General features: G+C 40.2%; 1 protein-coding gene across 1 annotated transcript in view; it reads right to left on the reverse strand.

Moving 5' to 3' along the window:
- Positions 1–14,109: 14,109 nt before the first annotated feature.
- The window catches only part of Rnf145 (ring finger protein 145), a 45,110-nt gene continuing 37,765 nt past the window's right edge, over positions 14,110–21,454 (reverse strand). Inside the window, exons 8-11 of the mRNA XM_010622269.3 lie at positions 20,584–20,766; positions 18,781–18,928; positions 17,911–18,267; positions 14,110–15,730 (exon numbers count right to left, since the gene is read on the reverse strand). Of these exons, the coding sequence (XP_010620571.1) occupies positions 15,365–15,730; positions 17,911–18,267; positions 18,781–18,928; positions 20,584–20,766 (1,054 nt within the window). The 3' untranslated portion in view covers positions 14,110–15,364. The remainder of the gene's footprint in view (positions 15,731–17,910; positions 18,268–18,780; positions 18,929–20,583; positions 20,767–21,454) is intronic.

Below are 21,454 nucleotides of genomic sequence, written 5' to 3' on the forward strand. Positions count from 1 at the left end.
TCCCACCTAATATAATTCCTCTACTGCAGCCTACAGACCAGCAGGTTATTGGTGACTTTGAGAACCTCTACACAAGGGGAAAAAGTGAGAACCAAGACCTGTCATGCAAAGGTACAAGATCCCAGTAATGAATGTAACTGTACTGTATACCTAGAATGTACCAATAAACTCAATAAAAAGAAAAAAAAAAAAAAGCTATACACCAAGGAATCATTCCTGAACTGCTTCCAGATGGTCTCAGATACAGATTTGACCCTTAAAGAGTTCTGGAAGGAATATTACAACATCCTTTCCGGTGTGATATTGAGAAATCCTGCGTCAACAGCTCTCTAAGGAAACTTAGATCTGCCTGGAAGAAAGTGTGGACTAAAATTATACAAGAGTGAGAGACTCTGAGGGCTGTGTAGAGGAACCTGGCCTTCAAGTGACTCTGTGGTTGATGACCTTGTCACCGCAGTGGAGACCACAGGTCTGCAGGTGGACAGTGGTGAGGCTGGGGAACTGGTGGAGGACACTCAGGAAATGTCTACAGAGGAACTTCAGCAACTTCGGGCTGAGCAACAGAGAATGGCAGCTGAAAAGATTTCTGAAGGAGAGGGGCGTATCAACAATCAGAACAGCAAAATTCTTCCTCTGAAATAAAGGAAAATGTGAAAAAAAATGGACAAAGGTACAAATACTTGTAGATCAGACCCACCCAGACAGAGAAAAGGCCGGTGTCAGCATTCACTTACTTAAAGGCAATGCCATGTCACACTACAGAACAATGTTAAAGAAAAGACAGAAACAGACAACCTCGTACCGGTTTTTAGTTCTGAAAAGGGTGAGGCCTAGTGAGCCACAAGCAGGTCCTAGTGACCTACAGACTCTCCCAAGGAGAGAAGGGACACCAGGGAGCCAGATTCCCGATGTTCTATGGAAGGGGACTCTCCTTCCAAACAAAAACCACCTTCCATTTCATCCTCCCTTCCTGCAAGCCAAAGATGTCAACTTGAATGGTGCGCCCAGTATGGAAGTGTTGTTTCTGGTAATCTAGGCACATTTAATAACTTTTCGGTGAATACACTAGGAAAATTATTGATGTTTCTGGTAAATTATGCAAATTATACAGGCCTCTTTTACTATGAAAAGGTTCATTAAAGGGTGTGTTGGGGGTCTAAAGGAGTAGGGGAAGTGGGAGGGGTAGGAGAAAGGAAAGAAGAAAAAAGAACAAATATGAGAAAAGGAAAAAATGGAAACAAAGACTTTGTAAATAGGGAAGGATGGAGGGGTTAAGGGAGGGTGGAGGAATGGGGAAAAAGTAAGAACCAAGATACATCATGTAAAGACACAAGATCCCAATGATGAATGTAAATGTACTGTATACCTAAAATGTACCATTAAACTCAATAGGGAAAAAAGGGTGCTTTGGAAGGTTTGGAATACATTATGGGTATTTCCATTATTTCTTATGGGAAAAACAATCTTGACTTACAACCAACTGGAGTTACAACCAGCCCTTCGGAACAAATTGAGTTTGTAAGTCAAGGGTTCACTGTATTGTATTGGCTTCACAGGTCTAGAAAAGTTTTCTCTGTCTTGATTCCTTTGCTTTTGTCAAAGGGAAAGACTCAGTGCTAGTATGTTTCCAACTTGTAATACTTCCCAACCTCTTTTTAAAAATCCAGGAAAAGTAGCCAGGGATGCGGCTCAGTGGTGCAGCACCTGCCTGGCAAGTGTGAGGCATGAAGTTCAGTTCCAGTACAAGGGAAAAAATAAAAATAAAAAACAAAACCAGGAACAGCACATGGTGGTGTGTACTTGTAATCCTTATGATCCCAGTACCTGGGAAGCTGAACCAGGAGGCTCACAAATTTAAGGGCAGCCTGGGCTACCAAGTGAGTGCAAGGCTGGTTTGGGTTACATAACAAGAGCTTATCTTTTAAAAATAAACCTTGTTGGGCAGAGTGGCTCATGCTGAGGCAGGAGGACTGCCATGGGTTTGAGGTCAGCCTGAGCTACGCAGTGAGGTCCTAACCAGCCTGAACTACATGAGAGAGCCAGAGAGAGAAGGGAGGGCACCTGGGTCCTGGCCTTCAGGTAGTACCATCCAGCCAAACTGTCAAATTTAATTACCCTAGGTTGTGTTTATTGTATTTATTTTTGTGGTTACCTTCTATTTATGGCAAGTGAAGCACTCTCCCTTTGAGATGAGCCTGTAACATTATTTTCCTTATTTACATTTTTTTAAAAAATGAGTCAATTTAAGACAAACATTAGACAAGTAAGAATACTGGAGTAAAAAAGAAAGAAAATGATAGTCGGTCCAGCATGTTCGGGCAAAAATCTTGTAAGGGTTACTGAAATAATTTTAGTTAAGAAAACATCAGCTCAAGGCCACAAACTGTCAGTGGTACTAAAGTTTGGAGCAGTGATCCAAATGTGAAATAAAGGAAATCCTGAATAAATGGACATTTTACACAGGAAGAAACCAAGGCCCAGGGACTGAGCAGGAATTGCAGAGTCCACAGTTTGTAACAGTGGCGACAGGTTAATTCTATGCCTGCTGCTTCCTCCTGTGTTTATTTTACCATTATTTAATTTTTGGCCTTATCTGTACTGGAATGGTGAAAACATGTCCAGTCTGCCAGTCTAAGTAAGAAGGAGGCCCATAAAAGACTGTATAATCTTGGCGACTTGTGGGACAATGGTGACCTCATGTGGTAGCATTTGGTAGTGCAACTCTTTATGCAATTATTATAATTAGGCTCCATGAACGTGGAAATATTTCGCAGACTACTGCTTTGGCTTGGGTTTGTTTGCTGGTGATTTAGATATATTTTTAATAGGAAAACTACCTAAGTGAAATGATGTCCCTGGTGCTTCATATCAAGAGGCACAGATGATGGTTCATCATGTCATCGGTTATGATGATCCCACCCACTTATCCTCTATAAAGTATTGTCTGTCCCTGTCTAATTAATAAAAGACTTTGGGGGTGATATTTTGACACTATATAAATATTTTTCTTTTCCAATTTTTATCCACTATTTTTAGCACCTATTGATAATACTTCCCTAAATCAATTATTAAGTATAATGGTTGCAAAATGATAATTTTCTGTCATTTGTTTTTACAATTTTATTCATTAGCATTTTAATGAAAGAGGAATCTTCCTTATTCTCTTACATGTTTGTATTTATTAGCATAGACTCATAAATTCTTACATAATATGTAATCTATGAAACCAGAATTCTCAAGTCTATTCAGGTATAAATTATAGATATATATTAGATAAGTGTATATTCACACATAAACCACAGATTACTTTTTCAACCTCCCATAAATTATAATCTATTTTTATTTTATAGGGGGATCTAAAATGGTGAAAGTTTATTCTGCTTTGTTTTTGGTTTTTGAGACAGGGTCTTGCTGTGTAGTTTAGGTTAGCCTGGAACTCACTACGTAGTCTAGGTTGGCTTTGAACTCACCAATCCTCCTGCCTCAGCCTCCTGGGTGCTGGGACAATAGGTGTGTATCATTACACCTGGCCTAAAATGGTGCAAATTTAAATTTTAAACAATCTATAACAATAAAAGTCACACTGTCAAGAATTTTGGGATAAATGTTTGAAGGAAGGGTATTTTGAGAGCATTAATGGCAATATTTTGACTATTTCTCCTCAAAACTATAAACGTTACAAAAGTAAATTTTAAAAACCATGGGACTTATAGAATAAGGAGACCAAAGAGACATGACAACTCTGTGTAATACGTAATCCTAGATTTGTGCTGTAGAAAAAAATTTTTTTGTCTTAGGAGACAATGAAATATTTAGAGGGCAAGAGACATTAGGTTTGAAGTTTATTCTCAAGTGGTTAAAAACTCTGTGTGTGTGTTGAGAAAGCAAATATAGCAACATGTTAACAACAGGCAAACCGAGGTGATGGGCACATAGACATTTAGCAACTTTCACCCAGCACTGAGGAAGGATGAGGCAGGAAGATCGCGATTCTGAGTCAACCTAGTTAGACTCAGCTTCAAAAAATAAATGAAAGATAAGGGCTGGGGATGCAACCTCCAGTACCACCGAAAATAAAATAAGCAAAAGAAAGAAAAAGATTTAAAGGAATTTTCAAATGCCTTATTTGTTTAAACACAGAGCAAAATACACTTGAACCTAGAGGCTAGAGAATTTAAAAATCTCTACTCAATTTCCTTCACTGCTGCACGCAGTTTGAGCTAAAGTGCTGCTCTTTTCATTAGGGAATTATCTTACTAGTCAAGAAAATCTATTATAAATTATTGGTTTAATTCCCCAGATCTCTGAAGAATTCCTCCAAGGCACACCCACTTGTGTAGAAGCTTACACATTCGATGTCATCACGTACAAAAGGCAGGCTTATCCAGACTGAGGCCTAATCTTGAACCCAACAAACCACCCAAGCGGGCCTGCCCTTGTGTGGACTAGAGGAAGTTGGCTGTAAGCAACAACAGAACTCTGAAATCGAATCCTCCAGCCTACAAGGAAACATAGCTGGAGTGCTGGAGGGGTGCATTCAGGAAAGGGATTCGCGCTGCACCTGCTTAGAATGTGCGCCCTGGCAATAGTTGCTGCCTATACCTTGGGAAACTAAACAACAGCAAACAGACCCAGCAGGAGATACGGGTCGGATGACACGCCACTGTCTCAGACGTGACATTTGGAGGGCTCTGGGGTGACGGTTTCTCAGAGGGCAGGACTGTGACTTCACACCTCTCCCTTGCGCTCCCGTAAGCATCTCTGACGCACATCAGTCGGCTCCATGAGGCTGAGAGCTGTTCTTTCTCTCTGCTCTATAGTCCCTACTCTCACTCTTTCAGCCTGATATTTCTGCAACACTGGACGTGTTGCAGTGTGGTCATGACTAGGCATGCATGGCTACTGAGTGTTTGAAATATACCTAGTGTAACTTAGGGACTTAATTTTTAATGTTTGGAATTATATCTGAATTTGAATTTCAATAGCCATATGACTAGTGGCAACTATACTGGATGAGCAAGCATGTAACACTTCCGTAGGATCCCAACTAGCTTTGTTCTGTCTTTCCTCTGGTCTTTTCCCTGCCATTCCTGCTTACAAAAATACTTTCTTCATCCTTAGTGTCTCAGCCTACACATCACTTGCCTTATGCTTTTATGGGGTAGAATAGGATAGGATGCATATATGCTCTGCCATGGGATCTTTCGTTGGTACAAATAAGGTTACTTCAAGGCAGTAACAATTAACTGTGCCCTTTGCCAAGAGACATGTGATGCATTTTTCTCTTTGCCTTTGGCTTTTCATTAACTTGGGCTGGAGGGCACCAATAGATGGTTGTAGACCACAGTTCATCCCATCAATGTGTTTTGTTCGGCTTTTACAGATTTGTCAAATGGAGCCAAATTACAAATAATGCAAGAGATTTCACTAAAATATACAGATTCCTGAATACTCTGAAAAAAATCAGAACATCCAACCACACCAAAAACACATTCATTTCTGCCCTGCAATAATCATCTAGACCCATTCCAATATAGAAGCCACATATGACTACTTACATTTAAATAAAAATGAGCTAAACTTTACAATACAGTTCTCCAGTCTCATTTGCCACTTTCCAAGCATTCCATAGACACATGCGGCTAAGGGCTACCATATTTGACAAAGCAGCTACCGAACCTTTCCATCATCACGCAGTGTTTTACTGAGCAACACTGACTAGAGCCTGATGGAGAAGGGTTGCCTCCTACAGGTGGACCAATTCTTCAAGGCCTCTGTGTCTCCCAGCTCTCTTTTCTCCTTACATTTACCTACTGATCCCTTGAATTCAAGAACTTAGTCTGCCACATGCTTTTGAGTTTCCGTGTCATCTGGTGATCCTCTGGAAACCACCACTACAATCTAATCAATCCACCAGGAAGATACAAAAAAAAAGTAAGAGCTGGAAATAATCAAGAAATGTGAATATGCAAAGAGATCATAAACTAGGAAAGTGGGGAGGGTGGGTGTTTCCTTCACAGAAACTATTCCAAATCACACTGATGGGAAAGTGCTGTACTATGCAGTCAGGACTCAGCAAAAGAGAAGCAGCAACTCTTTTGAGGTAGAATAATTCTTGTGTGTGTGCCCAATTCAGGTCACAGAAGACAAAAATGATGAGGAACCTGGACCCAAGGCTCCTAAAGAACAGGAAAATAAGAAGGAAGTGCATGTCCATTTTAAGGGGAAGAAGCCTCTGAACTCCTGCTGAATGTTAGGTGCAAAATAAATAAATAAATAAATAAACAATTTTTTCCAAAGAAACCAGGAACCCAGATTTTTTTAAATGTGAGATTCCCAATGTTTAACTGTTATTTCAACTTTTAAAGAAAGACTGTCCAAGCAAAACAAATTTGCTGGTGGTTCACAGGTGTCATTTTGCCATTGTGAACCCAGACTGGCTTGATGCTGATTCAAGAGCAGATCAGGAAAAGAAAACGCAAGGGTTCAGTCCAGAGAGAAATTGTGCTATGACCCAGGGAAACCAAACCCAACCACAGGGTGCCAATGTGAACGAAAAAGCAGAGCTGATCTACCGGACACTATTGTTCTCAGACTTTAATGCTTAGTGGAATCACTTAAGGAACTTTTCAAAATGCGCATACCCGGGTCTCAACCCAGCCCAATGGAATCATAAGAGTAAGGTCTAATAGAGGTTGTCTTGTGGCAGAAACCTGCAGTACTCAGCACACAGAAGCACCCAGGAGGTGAATACTAAACATGCGTTCCCTACTACGTCCACCTATTTTAAGAATGAAAAATTCTGAAAAAAAAATTGTGTCTTGAACAGATGCAATGATGTAATGATTAAAGGGATTCTGAAGTCAGACTGCCTAGGTTCAAACACTGACCACTTTGCACTTCAAGCATGTCATAGCATTCCTCTGTGCCTCAGTTTCCCCATCTGGAAAATGCAAGTAGCCATTCTTCTGGATGTACAGGTCAGATGTTTAGAAAACATGGACCACTAGCAAAACATCAATAACGCCTGAGGATCAAACAGTAGAACAGGAAGCCAAACTCTGCTTTGCTCTCTTTAAATACATGGCAGGATCCACTAAAAAGATCCCACGATTTGGTAAAAACAACAAAGCACAAAGTGATACCCTCACCCCATGCTGGGAGGCAGTTGGTGGGAGCCCTTGAAGACCAGGTGCTACACGGTTCCCAAATGTACTGCATCCAACCTAGGTTTACTGAATTCCATCTACCTCTGTGTCTCCAAAAAGAATGTAATTATATGCATATACACATGATGAAGCAAAGTGCTCATTTTATTTGTACTGAAATATTTAAGCTTCTTTTCTAAGACAAGACTGTTTTCCATTCTTTTTATGGAAGGAATCTTTAAAAGTCGTCGCTCCATTCTTCCCCCAAAGTACCAAGTGCACACTGATGGCAAATGCTTTGCGTAGGTATCATTTAGTCCAGTTATTTTATTCTGAAGTGCGCAAGAAACTACAAAAACCTAAAGTTAGAACAAAAGCTAAACGGCATGTAGAGCACGGAGGCAGGCTATAGGCTCACAGAGTACACGCTGAAGTTTTAAATGTTAGGATCCGAGTTAGCGCAGTTCCTCTGCTCTGCTCTTTACCAGACTTCCCAGATGTTAATCCTCCACCAGAACAAAGGTCCCATCATGCTAGTTCACTGGTGCTTGAGTTCCCACCGGCTCTGCTCTCAGCTGGGGCCCAGCTTGGGCACTTGAACGGAACAGAAGCATGAGTGTCCCAACCTCCCCCAGGCTTTTCTCTCCTGCTCTCCTCAGTGTCTATGCCCAGCACAGCTGGCAGGCGTGGGTAGGAAGATAAGAGAACTGCCCAGGATGTCCACAAATCTAGCTGCAAACCCAGCTTTTATTACTGAATGAAAATGGGCCTCATTTTCCTCACATGGTATGGCTCATAAAAATAAACACAAATGTCCTCTTACATTTTCAGCTGTTTTCTTAAGGGAAGGGCAGTATTTAGGGTAATTTAGAGAAGACTAGAAGCTTTGGAAAAGATTAAACTACTAGAAAGAAACTGGTAATTTATAATGTTTGCATCTATCTACCCCAGACATGTACTTAGACTGGTTTAATACTTAGAAAGCAATTTTATATTTTTCAAGTCTCTAAAGTTAAGCTAGTCTCCATCTCATGCGTGCCCTACCTGTTCCTACGAACTATGATTTCATGGTATACAGACATCTGTGCCTCCACCTAATGCACAGGAAGAATTTTCACATTAAACGGTGCAAGGATATTTTGAAGCCATCAGCTCCCAACTTCACTATCTTGATGTGCCGTGACGTGCCATATGTTAACACCGTACTTCTCAGTTTTTATTTAATTCCCATTTTCCCTTTTTGCATGATTCACCAAAAAATTGATAACTAAATATTATCCCAGAAATCCTTGCCATTTAGTCTTTTCACCAAAGCCCGCTTAGAACAGCTTTATATTTAATAAAACAGTTCTCTTGAATGCAACACCATACATTTGACTACCTGCATCCTTTCTGGGGTGACAGAAAGAGCCCCAGCCTGGAACTCTGGAGGTCTGAGCATAGCTTTGCCATCGACTGTGTGCAAACACCTTGCACAGGTTGATGACGGACTCTCCTGTAAAACAGGACCACTGGTCTAGATCTGAGGGCTTCCATCCCTTCCAAAGTTTTACGGTTCTTTAGTTCTGTATGGTTGGAGGGACAAGACTAAGTGTTTAACCCTCAAATATAAATAGCTTTAGATCTTTCTGGGTGGTCAGTCAACCAACATGGTTGGTCAGATGAGGCAAGATCTCACTTGTGCACCTGCATCACATGTTGGCTGGGCTCTGCTGCTTCACTGCCCACAGTTGTTGTAACATTTGCTGAAATCCTTAACCACAGATGGTCCTCAGAGGCAAACATCCTCACACGCGTTTCTTCCCCAAGAACCACCTTCCGTTAACGTACTCACTCCAAAAGCACCATTTACAGAGCTCCTGGCTGTGTCAGGGAGTGGGGATACAGTAGCCAACCAACTGTTTAATACCTGCAAGAGCATCAGAAAATAAGCAGCTCGCTAAAAATGACAGGAATATCTGCATTAAGTCAACATTTCTCCCATTTGTGTGGGATCAGAAGAATCTGACAATTTGGTAGAAAGAGAACAGATGCTCAGACTCCTGTCCCAGACCTCGCAAGTCAGAATTATGGGGTTAGACTCAGGCACCTGTATCTTCCACGTGTCTCCCAGCATACTTCCAGCACCCAGCAACGATGAAGAAACACTTGTGCAGGACCACGCAAGAAGACAGTGAGACTGCAGCATGCAAAATTCAAGTGCAGACCCAAACTGGAAAGACAGTAGGACAGCTGTATTCCACAACACCACATCCACGGATTCAAAGGAGTTACAAATATTCAGAAAGAAAAATGGTGGCTACACTATGTACATTTTTATTTTCTAAACAGTATAGTGTAACCAGGATTTACATTGTACCAGGGTATTATGAGCAATCTAAAAATGATTTCATATGCACAAGACCTTTTTTTTATAAGGGCCTTGAGCTACTGCAGACTTTAGCATCTGAGCAGCAGTTGAGAAATCAACCCTTCCAAGGTACTGATACTGTATATTCAAATGGAACACTTGGTCACTGAGCTACTGTAATTAAAGTGATTAGTACGATAGATTCTACACTTTCATAAATGAACATCAATTTCTCCACTCTTCTGGTTTTTAAATCTTGCATTTTTTTTCACTTTTGTCAATATGGAACACCTATTCACACAGGATTTGACTGTGCATCAAACTGGTTCAGTGCCCCTTCCTAGCATCTTCTAGGCAAAGGGAAGCGTTTGCTGACAACAATCCAGCTCTTCAGAACAGGGAATCGTGAGGCTGGGAAGTGGGGTGAACCAAAAACAGCCACCTCAGCTTCTACAAACTGTTGCCAGCAGGTGTAAGTAACCCAGGCAGCTGGCTCTTCCCCTTTTTCACAACTCTTTGTACAGTACATGATCTCGCAGCTTTTAAATGGGTACCAACTAATTCAAATGTTTTTTAGATCATCATTTTAAAATGTACCATTGAAGCCCAACAAAACAAAAATTCAACAGCCCAGATTTCACCCAAAGACCTCAAATTTGTCATCCATGTTTTGGAAATACCTAGTTCAGCATCTGAAATCAGTTAACCTTCAAAAAGTACTCTCAGAAAATGTCATCAGTTAGCATATGATATTATTATCTTCTTTTTTTTTTTTGGTACCAGAGTTCAAACTCGGGACCTTGTACTTGCGAGGCAGGCAGCAGCACCGTTGAGCTAAATCCCCGGCCCTGCAAGTGATATGCTCTCCACCTCTAGAAACCATTTTCTGCCATTGTTTAAACTATGGTGTTCACCCAAGGAGCCAATTGGTAAGTTCATGTGCTCATTCAGGAGGTATTTACAGAGCTCCTGCCCTGCACCAGGCAGTCGGAAAAGTGGTGAACCAAACCTTAGCTAAGGTGGTATTTGGCACAGCACCGTAAAGAGTATATATGAAGCTCATTTCTCAGTCACTAGTAAATATTAAAAACATACATGGCCAAAACCTACAATAGCATGATACCTCAGAGATTTCTTTTTTGGTCCAGATGAAGGTGAAGTCCAAAAAAAAAAAAGGCTGAAAACCGTTGTGCAGGGTTCCCGCCTCATGTCCGAGTCTCCGTGCCCCTCCAGTGTAGCCCACACCCACACAGGCCCACACAGGACAGGCACCAGAGATGAGCAAACCTGGTTCCAGGAGACTGAGGACCTCAGCCTGGCAAGTGTTCCTCTAGACAGCAACAGCACTGCCTCCAGAACTGGTTCAGAACCTCTGCCTCACTAGTGGAGAATATTATTTCCAGCAAGTCAGAAGCCATTACTTTTTACATTAGAACATACATAAACAGCAGGAAGGTGAAGTGTGGCTTATACCTATTACCAGTAGAGAGAGAGAGAACAAAAAGTCCAAACAGCCAACATTCACAAAACAGACAAAGAACATCAGTGTCAGTAAAGCAAGGAAAAATAGGTCTCTAGATATGTGGGGTCATGAGCGGGATTTACGTCTTCACTAGAAAATCCTACCTTTACTCTGAAATTGCCACACAATGCAACCACGTGGAGCACACTGCAGGAGGGAAGTGAAGCCTTTCCCTGAAAGGAAGGATCCAAAGGGTTGTTACTGCCTAACTTGCTTCCTGTATTTACGACTTTTCCCCCATCCGATTTTTCTGAGACAGGGCTTCACCATGTATTTCAGACTGGTCTTGAACTCACTATGTAGCCCACACTGACCCTGAACTCATGGCAATCCTGCCTCAGCCTCCTGAGGGCCAGGATTACGGGTATATAACACCACACTTGGCGATGACTACTTTCTAACCAGGTATTACCCTACAAAACGTAACCCTGTTCGTGAAAGCCATACCATACCTATCTCCAAAAGCAGGAGAAAAGGGTGTGCCTTAATTGATGAATTACAAAATTAGGATGTGTTTCGTTTTTGGAAGCCAATGACATGCAAAACACTTTGGAAAAGATAAAAGAGTGAGTGTGAAGTGACAGACAGGTGCACTTGCCAGTGAGTTCTGCCATCATCAAATACAAAAGCAACCTACAAGGGCTAGTTTCCAAATGAAATGATGAGTGAGTTCTATTCTTTATACAGTATTTTTCTTTTCAAAAAAGCAATGTTTAAAACTACAATTTTAAGCATGTAACATATATTTTTAAATAATGCAAACCTTGTGATTCCCCTAACTTCAACTCGCCGTGATGCTAAAGTTAGAGAAGCTCTACTTTTACAAAATCCAGTGCAGGAAGAAACAAACATGTAAAGCTTATCTTTTCATGTTTTCCCCCCATAACTAATATGATATTTTTCCCTCATTGTTTACTGGTACATTTTAGGTATACAGTACAGTTACATTCATTATTGGGATCTTGTACCTTTACGTGACAGGACTTGGTTCTCATTTTTTCCCCTCGTCCCTGCCCTCCCATAACTGATGATTTTCTGCTCCTTAAATATCTATAAGGTCCTTGCTCCACTATCAGATGAAAGCCTTTCCTTTTCAACTTAGAGACTATAAAATTTTCTCAACCAACTAAATTCACAAATTTATTTTAAATTAAAAAAACCTTTAGATCCAGAGTGTTTCTGATGGGAAGTGTTCAAGACATGTTTCATGCTTAAGAAGACATCCAAACCCTCACAAGGGGCATCAAGAAGCCCCATACTCAATCCAGTGTTTGAAATCAGACCTTGAGATGCATGGTTTACATTACTGGGACAAATTATACCAAGTGCAAAAAACAGCACAAGGGGGCCAGGGATTTTAGCTCAGTGGTTTCACCGCCTGCCTCGCAAGTGCAAGAGCACGAGTTTGACCCCCGATACCACAAATAATTAACACAAGGTAGAAATATGTTAACCAGAGTAAGGCTTTTCAGTACTAGCTTTCAGGTCAAAGTTCACAGTGATAAAACTTTATTAAATTTTTAACAACACAGAGTGAAAATAAGTACGCAGTATCTGAAAAACAAACACTACATGATTAGGAAAAATGGGATTTGATTATTTTCTCAATTTGTTTGCATATAATCAAAGTGAAATACAATCTAGTTTTCTTGTTTTTGGTTAAACTTCGTATTTTCCTCTGCAGTGAATTAGAAATCATTACAAAAATGAGACATCAGGTATCTGAAATACAGAAGGCACTGAAATACAGAGGTTCCCAACTAGTATGGTGTGAATCACTCACAGGTACGTTCCAGATTTTAAATGTGTAAAAACCACTGAACCACAGCGCTCATCAGTGAGAATCTCTTTCCAGGCCGCAGAAGATAATTTCTATAACTTTGTGGCCACCCACTGGTTCTGCCAAGAGATGTGATCAGAAGTAATATCCATGCCAGCGAAGAGCATGTGATTAACAGCCTTTCCGAGTCCTTCCCTTTGTCTCTCAGGAAAAGCTTAAGAGTGGCTGTTCCACCAGCGTCCACTCTGATCCTGCCAACTGGACACTTACACAGCATGTGGGCATTAGGCAAAAATGCCTACTGTTTTAAAGCCACTTTAACTGGGAGGGTTTTTGTCACAACTCTCCTGAGTGAAGCAAAAGAAAAGTAGCACAGCTACAGGTATGTGTCCATGTCCACTGGGCTGTGGAGAGGCTCGTCCAAACCTGGTAACACAGGGCTGGAGATTTAGCTCAGCAGTTCGGCGCCCTGCCTTGCAAGAGCAAGGACCCAAGTTCAATCCCCGGTACCAAAAAAAAAAAAAACAAAAAACAAAAAAAACAAACCTGGTAACACAGCTGGGGCCTAGTAGGTATGTGGAGGAAAAATTGTATCACTATATGAAAGTGATGCGGAGGAAGCTTCTAGTATTTTCCCCTATATGAGAGGCAGCCCTTTGGTCAAAAGTCTCGGTGATCTCACACAGGTACTCAGTGCTAAGGACAACCAAATTCAACATACTGTGAATAATTTCAATGTTATCCTTCATTCCTTTAAACGGGGCACCATAATGCTTAATATGTGAATGTGTATCTTTTTCACAAATACTGTAAATTACTTTTAAACCCTGCATCAGCACTGCTAGGTCTTTGGACAGCAGCTTCATCACCACTAGAGGGAGCCATATACTCTGTTTTTTGTCTGCCATGGATCCATAGAAGGATGGTGAGAAACGCTGGGCTACTTACTGGCTGGGTACAATTTATATCCCATCTGTGGCTTCTCTAAACACAGTATTATGCTGGTGCCAGACTAGATGGATAGTCATCTGAGAAGGTGTGAAACCTTCAAAGTGTGGACTTAGGAGGTCTGAAGTGGGGACAAGAAATACATTATTTTTTACCAAGGCTTCCCACATGGTTCTGGCACAGAGCTGAGTTTGCTACCACTTATGCGGGAGACTTCAACCGACTGGTCCTTCTGGAGTTCTGCCATATGCAGGGCAGCGACTGTGACGGGGCTCGATCTGTCTGGCCCAGCTCAGTAACAGGACCACCTGAGAATAAAATTTCAAAACACTTCACAATAATCACAGGGACAAAACGTGGCTATCATCAAATTTAAATTTATTAAGACATTCAGTTATGTCTGTCAGTCTACACCCAAATCTGCTACTAAAAATAAAATAAAATCACATCCCACATTAGGAATATCAAGTCTGAAAAACACTTTTTGAGCCAAGCCTATTGTATAAATAAATGACTAGTTTCTTTTCATATCAAAATTCCCATAAAAAAATTATATTCCCCCCTCCCCAGTTCTACCTGTAGCCATGATGAATGTAAAAATTTAAATATGACACATCCTTGTCAAAGAAAAGGTGCAAAGTCTATTAACAGCTTTAAAATGGCATTTGCAGAGTGTCATCATACAGTTATGTACTCATTCCCAAAGTGCAAATATTGCCATAATTTAACACTGCTTTGATTCAGTTGCAAGAATTAACATTACACAAGATTGAAAAGTACACCCAGGGCTTGTATCAGTGCACTAAAGCCCCTCCCACTTTGGCCTCCTTCACGAGAGCGAACTCCAAAGTGTTCATTAGAGTTTCAGATTACGTCACACAGCCAACAAAGCATACAATATATTAACAAAAGTTCCATATACATCAAAATAATGAAGACTCCGTCATGAAGTTCAAGAGTCTCAGGTAACATGAATGCACTCACGAGGCCCATCACCCACCCACCCCTTCCCCTAAAGCACATCTGAAGTATAAGGGTGCTTCCATCTTTGAATACAATCAGTGCTTCTACATCTTTGATTTCACTGCAGTGCTGTACAAAACTCAATTATCAACTGACTGAGTCCCAATTAAATGAAGGAAAAGGGGATGGAAAAAAGGGCTGGTCGCTACTCATACTTTATAACAAGAATGATCTGGTCCCATAAAAAGGGAAAGGCCAGTTCCACTTCTGCCCAATTCTTCCCATGCTGTCCTCATGCTCTTTATTCTTTTCCTTCGCCCCTTTCAAACATTTAAATATGATTTTACTTATGCCTCATAAACCAGGGGCCATTCCTGAAGTTGATGAGGCTGAATTTTCTTGGCAAACCTCTAGAAAACATCAGCATAAAAGATATAAATACATTCGGATTAGCATACATAGCAACATTTCTCCTCCTATGTCAAGGGATGAAAGCAGGTGGTTTCCACTGTGAGTGCTTCCTAGAATCGATCACTGGAATATCAGTTTCCTACCTATTCATTCCACACACCTACTCCTCAGATCTGAGCATGAATTCCATCTTCAGCCAACTTCTCTGGAACACCAAAGGGTCACTCCCGCTTCTTTCTCCTCTAGGCGGATTCAACTGGACATGCTTTGTCTTTCGTACTCTCAGGGTGCTCACCGGGGCTGGCGGCCCCTTCCTGGGTATCTGGTCTTCCGGCAATGTGCTCAGTACGTTCCGTGGACCCTTCGTGCACGTCAGTCCCTGGAGGATGCTCACGGTCTGGGGGCTGAGTACCTTCCTGAAGCATGATGTTTTGCTCCGCTCCAGCAGGAGGATGTGGAGCTGGGTCCGTCCCTAATCCTGTAAGCTGAGAGGAGTTTTTGAGGTGGCAGTGGCACAGAGGGCAGGTCTCCTGCACATACAGCCACTTCTTAAGACAGCCTGCATGGAAGAAATGACTGCACGGCGTGATCACAGCTGATTTCATGTCCTAAAAGAGGGGCCAAAAACGTACCTCATAAATGTCTACCATCTAAAATTTTTAGCGCTACCTACCCCCCAAAGTTCTGGCTCAATGTAACACAAATAAGAGTAGCTATAACACAAATCTTGAAAGTCATTTTACTGCAGTAATAATGCTACTGCTACCAGAGATCCCTTCTACAAATAATGGAAGAACCAATGGCTAAGTACTTTTTTTAAAAAGTAAAAATCAAAAGTAAGGAAGAAAGTATGCCGTTGGTATGCCTCCAGTGTAATTATAACCTCAGAACAGCTGAAGACAGGACTTTTTCCACAGTTACACTTCAACACAACTGAACATATTATCCCGTGATGAGACTATTCGCAGGAGACAAAAATCAGCCACATAACACCAGGGTATTGGCAAGGAAATGGCAATTTTATTAGAGCCAACGTGTATAACCTAGTTTTAAATACTTGGTCTGTACAAGCTATTGTTTCTCAACATGCATCAACCACTTGCTATCAACACATATTCTTGGAAGACCCCAGATCCATTCAATCAGGATATCTGGCCCATGATTCATACATCTGTAGTTTTCTTAAAAAGCCTCTCAGGTGACTTTCACGTGCACAAGTGTCATAACCGTCAGAATAAAAAGTGACACATTTTCTATTAAGATTTCTTATATAAAATACATATAGAAACTGAGGACTTGAAGTTGAAATTTTAAGGATACACATTTGATGAATCCACCATTAATTTTGCTTAAAGTTCCAAAACAATGAGAAATATCCCAGAAATTCCTTGCCAAGAACTGGTAACAAACAACTGGGAGTGAAGTCATAAGCAGAAAGCCATCCAAAGAAATGCGGCCAGCTAGAAAGCTAAGCAGGTCTACTCTCATATTCCAGGTAATTTCAGCAGGGAGTTCTAGCAACTCAAAAAAGTGATGTGACAACAAGAAATACAAACTGAGGACTCTGGAATCCCAAAGTGGAATATTTAGACACTGGTTGCTAAAGCTGATGTGCCCTGTGTCTGTTTTTGATGGGCTTTTTTCTAAGTGCACAATGAAGCTATGTAGCACAAAACAGCTACAGAACACTGTAACAACAAACAGAACTACAAGAAGGGCACCCCAACAGGGAAGTGGGGGCAGGGGAAGGGGCGACCTTATTCCTCATCCCCCTCCAATGCAAAAATAAGCTGCCAAACACTTGTACTAGAATTCAAAAATATGTTCGAACCATGGTAAATATAAACATATATATGTGTGTGTGTGTGTGTGATATATACTATGAGAAAGAATTCTTATTCTTCATAGTTTTAACCACATTAAAAATACAAACACACACCACCTAAACTGCGAAAGTAGCCCTGAGAAAGTACATTCTCTGTGCACTCACTGACACCATGATTTCCCTCTACCAGCTCACTCCTTAAGAGTGATTTTAAGTGGAACATTGTTTCTGCTGCTGTTTTTGTCTACCCCAACACTGCAGTTTAGCAGTAAAAGCTGCTGCTCAGTTACCCTCTTGCTTAGGCAACTGATGACTAAACTCTACAGTTTTATTTTATTTCCAAGATGGAGGTATTATGTGCAAATGGTAACAGAAGGCAATCAGCTCTGTATGAGGCACATGCCTAAGACGGCAGACAGGCCAGCTCCAAGGGTCCCCCCAAAGGTGGCCTCTGCCCCCTCTCCCCACCCCAAACATAAATGCTTGCAACCCCCATCCCCAGCAACACAAAGGTAAGCACATTCTCTCTCCACCTGCATGAAGTACATGACACCTCTTCCTCCCAGTCCCGGAAATACTAGAAGAGTCAGAATCATGGCACACCACTTTTCAGAAGCTGCTAACTCCTGATGATAGTATATATTCTATAGTACACATTTGTATAAGTGTATGTGGGTATTCAGGAGTAAATACAAAATACACCTAACCTGTTTTTCCTTTTTTTGTGGGTGAGCAATAATGTTGAAAACAATAATAATTAGAACTCAATGGACCAAGGTAAAAATTTAACTTAGAAATAAAATTGAAGTATTTTACCATGTCTTAAATAATTTGAGGCCCATTTTAATTTTTACCCAGGAGTTAATTCTGCTGGAAATTTAGGTTGAATTTGGTTAATGTGGTTGCAGTCCGGAGGGATATACTGCATGACCCACCCACATGGATTATTACTGAAAAGGTTACCTGATAACAGATGGCACAGATATCATTGTGTTTCTCCAGTTGCTCTTTTGTAGCAATGGGTAATGATTTAATCTTATTCACAGCATCCCTGCGGAGAAGGAAGCTCTTCCACCCCAGCTGGGCCCGGAGCCACACGTTGTAGTAGGAATGGATGAAGATGATCATTGAGCCCATCACAGTCCATTCTCCAAAGATGGTCTCCGAGACACCATAGGCCACCACACAGAGGGCCACAAGGAACTCCAGCAAGCGGTAGGTGCCATTCACATAGTAGATGACATCATCCATGTTTTCCACTGGCTCTTTTCTGAATTCCTCAACCATAAATAAGACATAAATAAAAAGTGTTCCCAGAACCTGAAAGAAATGTATATATGTATTAAAACAGAATATGATAACTAAGAAACTTCTTCCACAAGCTTTAAACAATAACATATCCTTGGTCCTTTTAGGATACCATTATTTAAAATGTGAGGAGAAACACCCAGGAAAAGGTACATAATTATAATTGAAAGAAAAGACACCAGTACAATTAAAATGTGAATGACCTTGATAATGTTTTGACTCATTCAAACACCACCAAATCTACCTTAATTCTCCTCATGCTATTGTCATTCCTGCTCCTCAGTTCTCAAAGAGACTTTACTTCTTACAATGAATAAATTACAGGGCAGCACTCTATTTTCTTTGACTTCTTACTGATCAGGCAACAAAGACTGACCTTTAAGTTATAGAAAGCCTGTCATTGTGTGTGTATCATGCAAATAAGGGTATTTCAAGGAGGTATTTAACCTTTAAAAAATATAATTTCTTGACTGGAGGGAAACATTTTAAGAATCAATTATATAAAGTTAATAATCCTGGGCTTACCTGGAGAGAGGTGAGAATGCTACTGGAAATGATGATAAGAAGCCAAAAATCCATGTGGAAAAACTGGCAAATCATGTAAGCCATATAAGCAGGAAATACCAGTAAAAACAAACAAAGGCTTACAGCACGGAAGTGCTTCCATAAACTCCTAGAAGATAAAATTATTCTTTCAGAACATCTGCCACTGGGTCAAGCTGTTTATCAATTGCTTCGATTTCTTTAGCAGTTAAAAAGCTATCCATGCTTTTAAATTCTTAAGTCCCTTGTAGTAAGTACCATTTTTCTCAAAACTGTTCAATTTCATCTGTTTTAAAAAGTAATGCCATGTAGCTACTAATAGTTTTCTCTTACCATAGGCAATGGTGGGAGAACAGAACACAACAGTGGGTCTGTATTTCCTCTCACAAACCCAAGGGCAGCCTCCTCGTCTCAGGCTCAGGCTGCAGCCTCCCTGAATATTAACACAAACTGCACTTCCAAACAACTACCTTGGACCTTCACTCAGGCTTCCCGGTTTGCTCCCTTTCCTATGTATTTCCTCTACATTTGATTATAGAGAAGGAAGCCAGAAGTGAAGACAGCTCAGCATCCTCCCACGACCCAGAACTGGATCCGCTGCTTCCTATAGTTGTGGAATTCTGTAATTTTTTCTTTCACTTTCCCAAACTTTCTGTAGTATCCCATCAGTTCCATTAAAACACGCTAAATTAACAAACATAATTAATAACATATTTCCAGAGACAACAAAATACTAACTGTAAAGTCAAAGCAAACCATTTTTCAGTTTAAATGGCTATTTAACTGAGTTGAATTTGACATCCTAAACACTTCTACAGAGAAATATTAAACCTTAGAAACAAATCTAATTAAGTATAATTAACTATGATGACTTAGATTATCTGAAACATACCCAAGACCTGTGATCTTATTTAAATGATTCAGCGAACCTACCATTTGAGAAAATCTTACAGAATGTAGAGCAACGTGGATTACAGGGACACCAAGATAAATCTGATGAACTATACCATAAAATGTTACTTTGGAATGTTTAGAAATTTGCTATCACAATACTACCTCCCAAAAGACTGTCTGCTCCAAGCAATAGCAGAGATGTATTTCTATCATCAATAATCAAAATGTGGATAAAACATTAGAAATAGTGATACTGAATTTTAGGCAACTTTTTACATAATTTCCTTGCAAAAACTAGTATCTTTAAAGCACCGTTTTTCATTCCTTAGGAAAATTTCTATAATACAAGATGAACGTGAACCCAGCTATGAACTTCATTTGGTCCCAAACGTCAAGAATTTCTATAACCTCAGTAAGTTTCAACTACCTGAGAGCCCATCATTAAGATATAAACACCTATCTTTACTGCTATATGACAGCCTTTATTTTTCTCTTCTTCACTTGCATTTTTCTCAATGCTTCTCCTTTTGCACTACACAAAATAAAATGATCTATTAGTTGCTATGTTCACTGGACTATATATGCTCTATGTTTTTAATTTTAAAATTGGACATATATAAAAAAGTACTAATTTCTTCTGAAGAAAGACTTGTCTACGTATAACAGTCTGATGTGGCTTTTAACTATAAAAATATCGAGGAGGAAAAAGATTAGAAATGTCAACTAGTCAAACATTTCATAACAGAAGGGACATAAACTTGTTGAATTAATCTAAACTAATTCCAATTATCCATTTATTTTCCATCAAAAAGTAGTCATTAAATCTTGATATACAAATTCATGGAAAGAATACTAAAAAAAATTAAATAAAAAACATCAGGAAGTTCTTACTTATCTCTTGATGCTCCCAGCGCCAAGACAATAGGATCTGCAATCTCTAACATGGACTGGAGGATAGAGGCTACAACAATGAAAAGGATAATACTGAGCAGGAAGGCCCGGTGAACAACCTGCAGTTCTATCAGCCCAGTCTGCACTGCCAGTATTAACAGCGTCACTCCTTCTGTCATGCCCCTAAAAAACAAAATAGTAGACAGCCGCAGAAATAAATAATCTACATCTCATTGAACTCCAAAAGAAAATAATCCAAAGCCTTAAACAGTCACATACTTTTGAATCAATTATAATTCACACTAAAAGCTTGATCAGTATGTAATGTCACGTCTTGTAACAATAATGTGATAAGCTACTATTTTAGCATACCATGAAAGAGGAAAAAAAAACGCCAACTTCTAAGAAAAATATTTTTCTAACCAGACTATGTTAAGGAGCCAGGTACTTCTACCATGTGTAATAGCTATTAGAGCATACTATTATTCTTACATCATGAACTATATATACTAATTATAAAAGATAAAACATAAGCGAGTATCTTCATAATCTTGGAAAGGAAAACAGTATCTTTAAAAAGAAAACCATGAGAACCATAAGCATGAAGAGAAAGGTAACTACAAATATTTTTCAAAATTTAATTTCATTTTGAAAACTACACACAAAGTCATAAGATATTTTATTCTACTGGCTTGATTTATAAAGGACTCTCATAAAGAAGACATGAGCATGACAGCCAGGCGTGGTGGCGCATGCCTGTAAACCCAGCACTCGGGAGGCTGAGGCAGGAGGATCACTGTGAGTTTGAGACCAGCCTGAGATACATAGTGAGTTCCAGGTCAGTCTCAACTACATAGTGAGACCCTGTCTC

This window comes from Fukomys damarensis, unplaced genomic scaffold, assembly GCF_012274545.1.
Source record: "Fukomys damarensis isolate Sample0158 unplaced genomic scaffold, DMR_v1.0_HiC HiC_scaffold_9, whole genome shotgun sequence".
Classification (NCBI taxonomy): domain Eukaryota; kingdom Metazoa; phylum Chordata; class Mammalia; order Rodentia; family Bathyergidae; genus Fukomys; species Fukomys damarensis.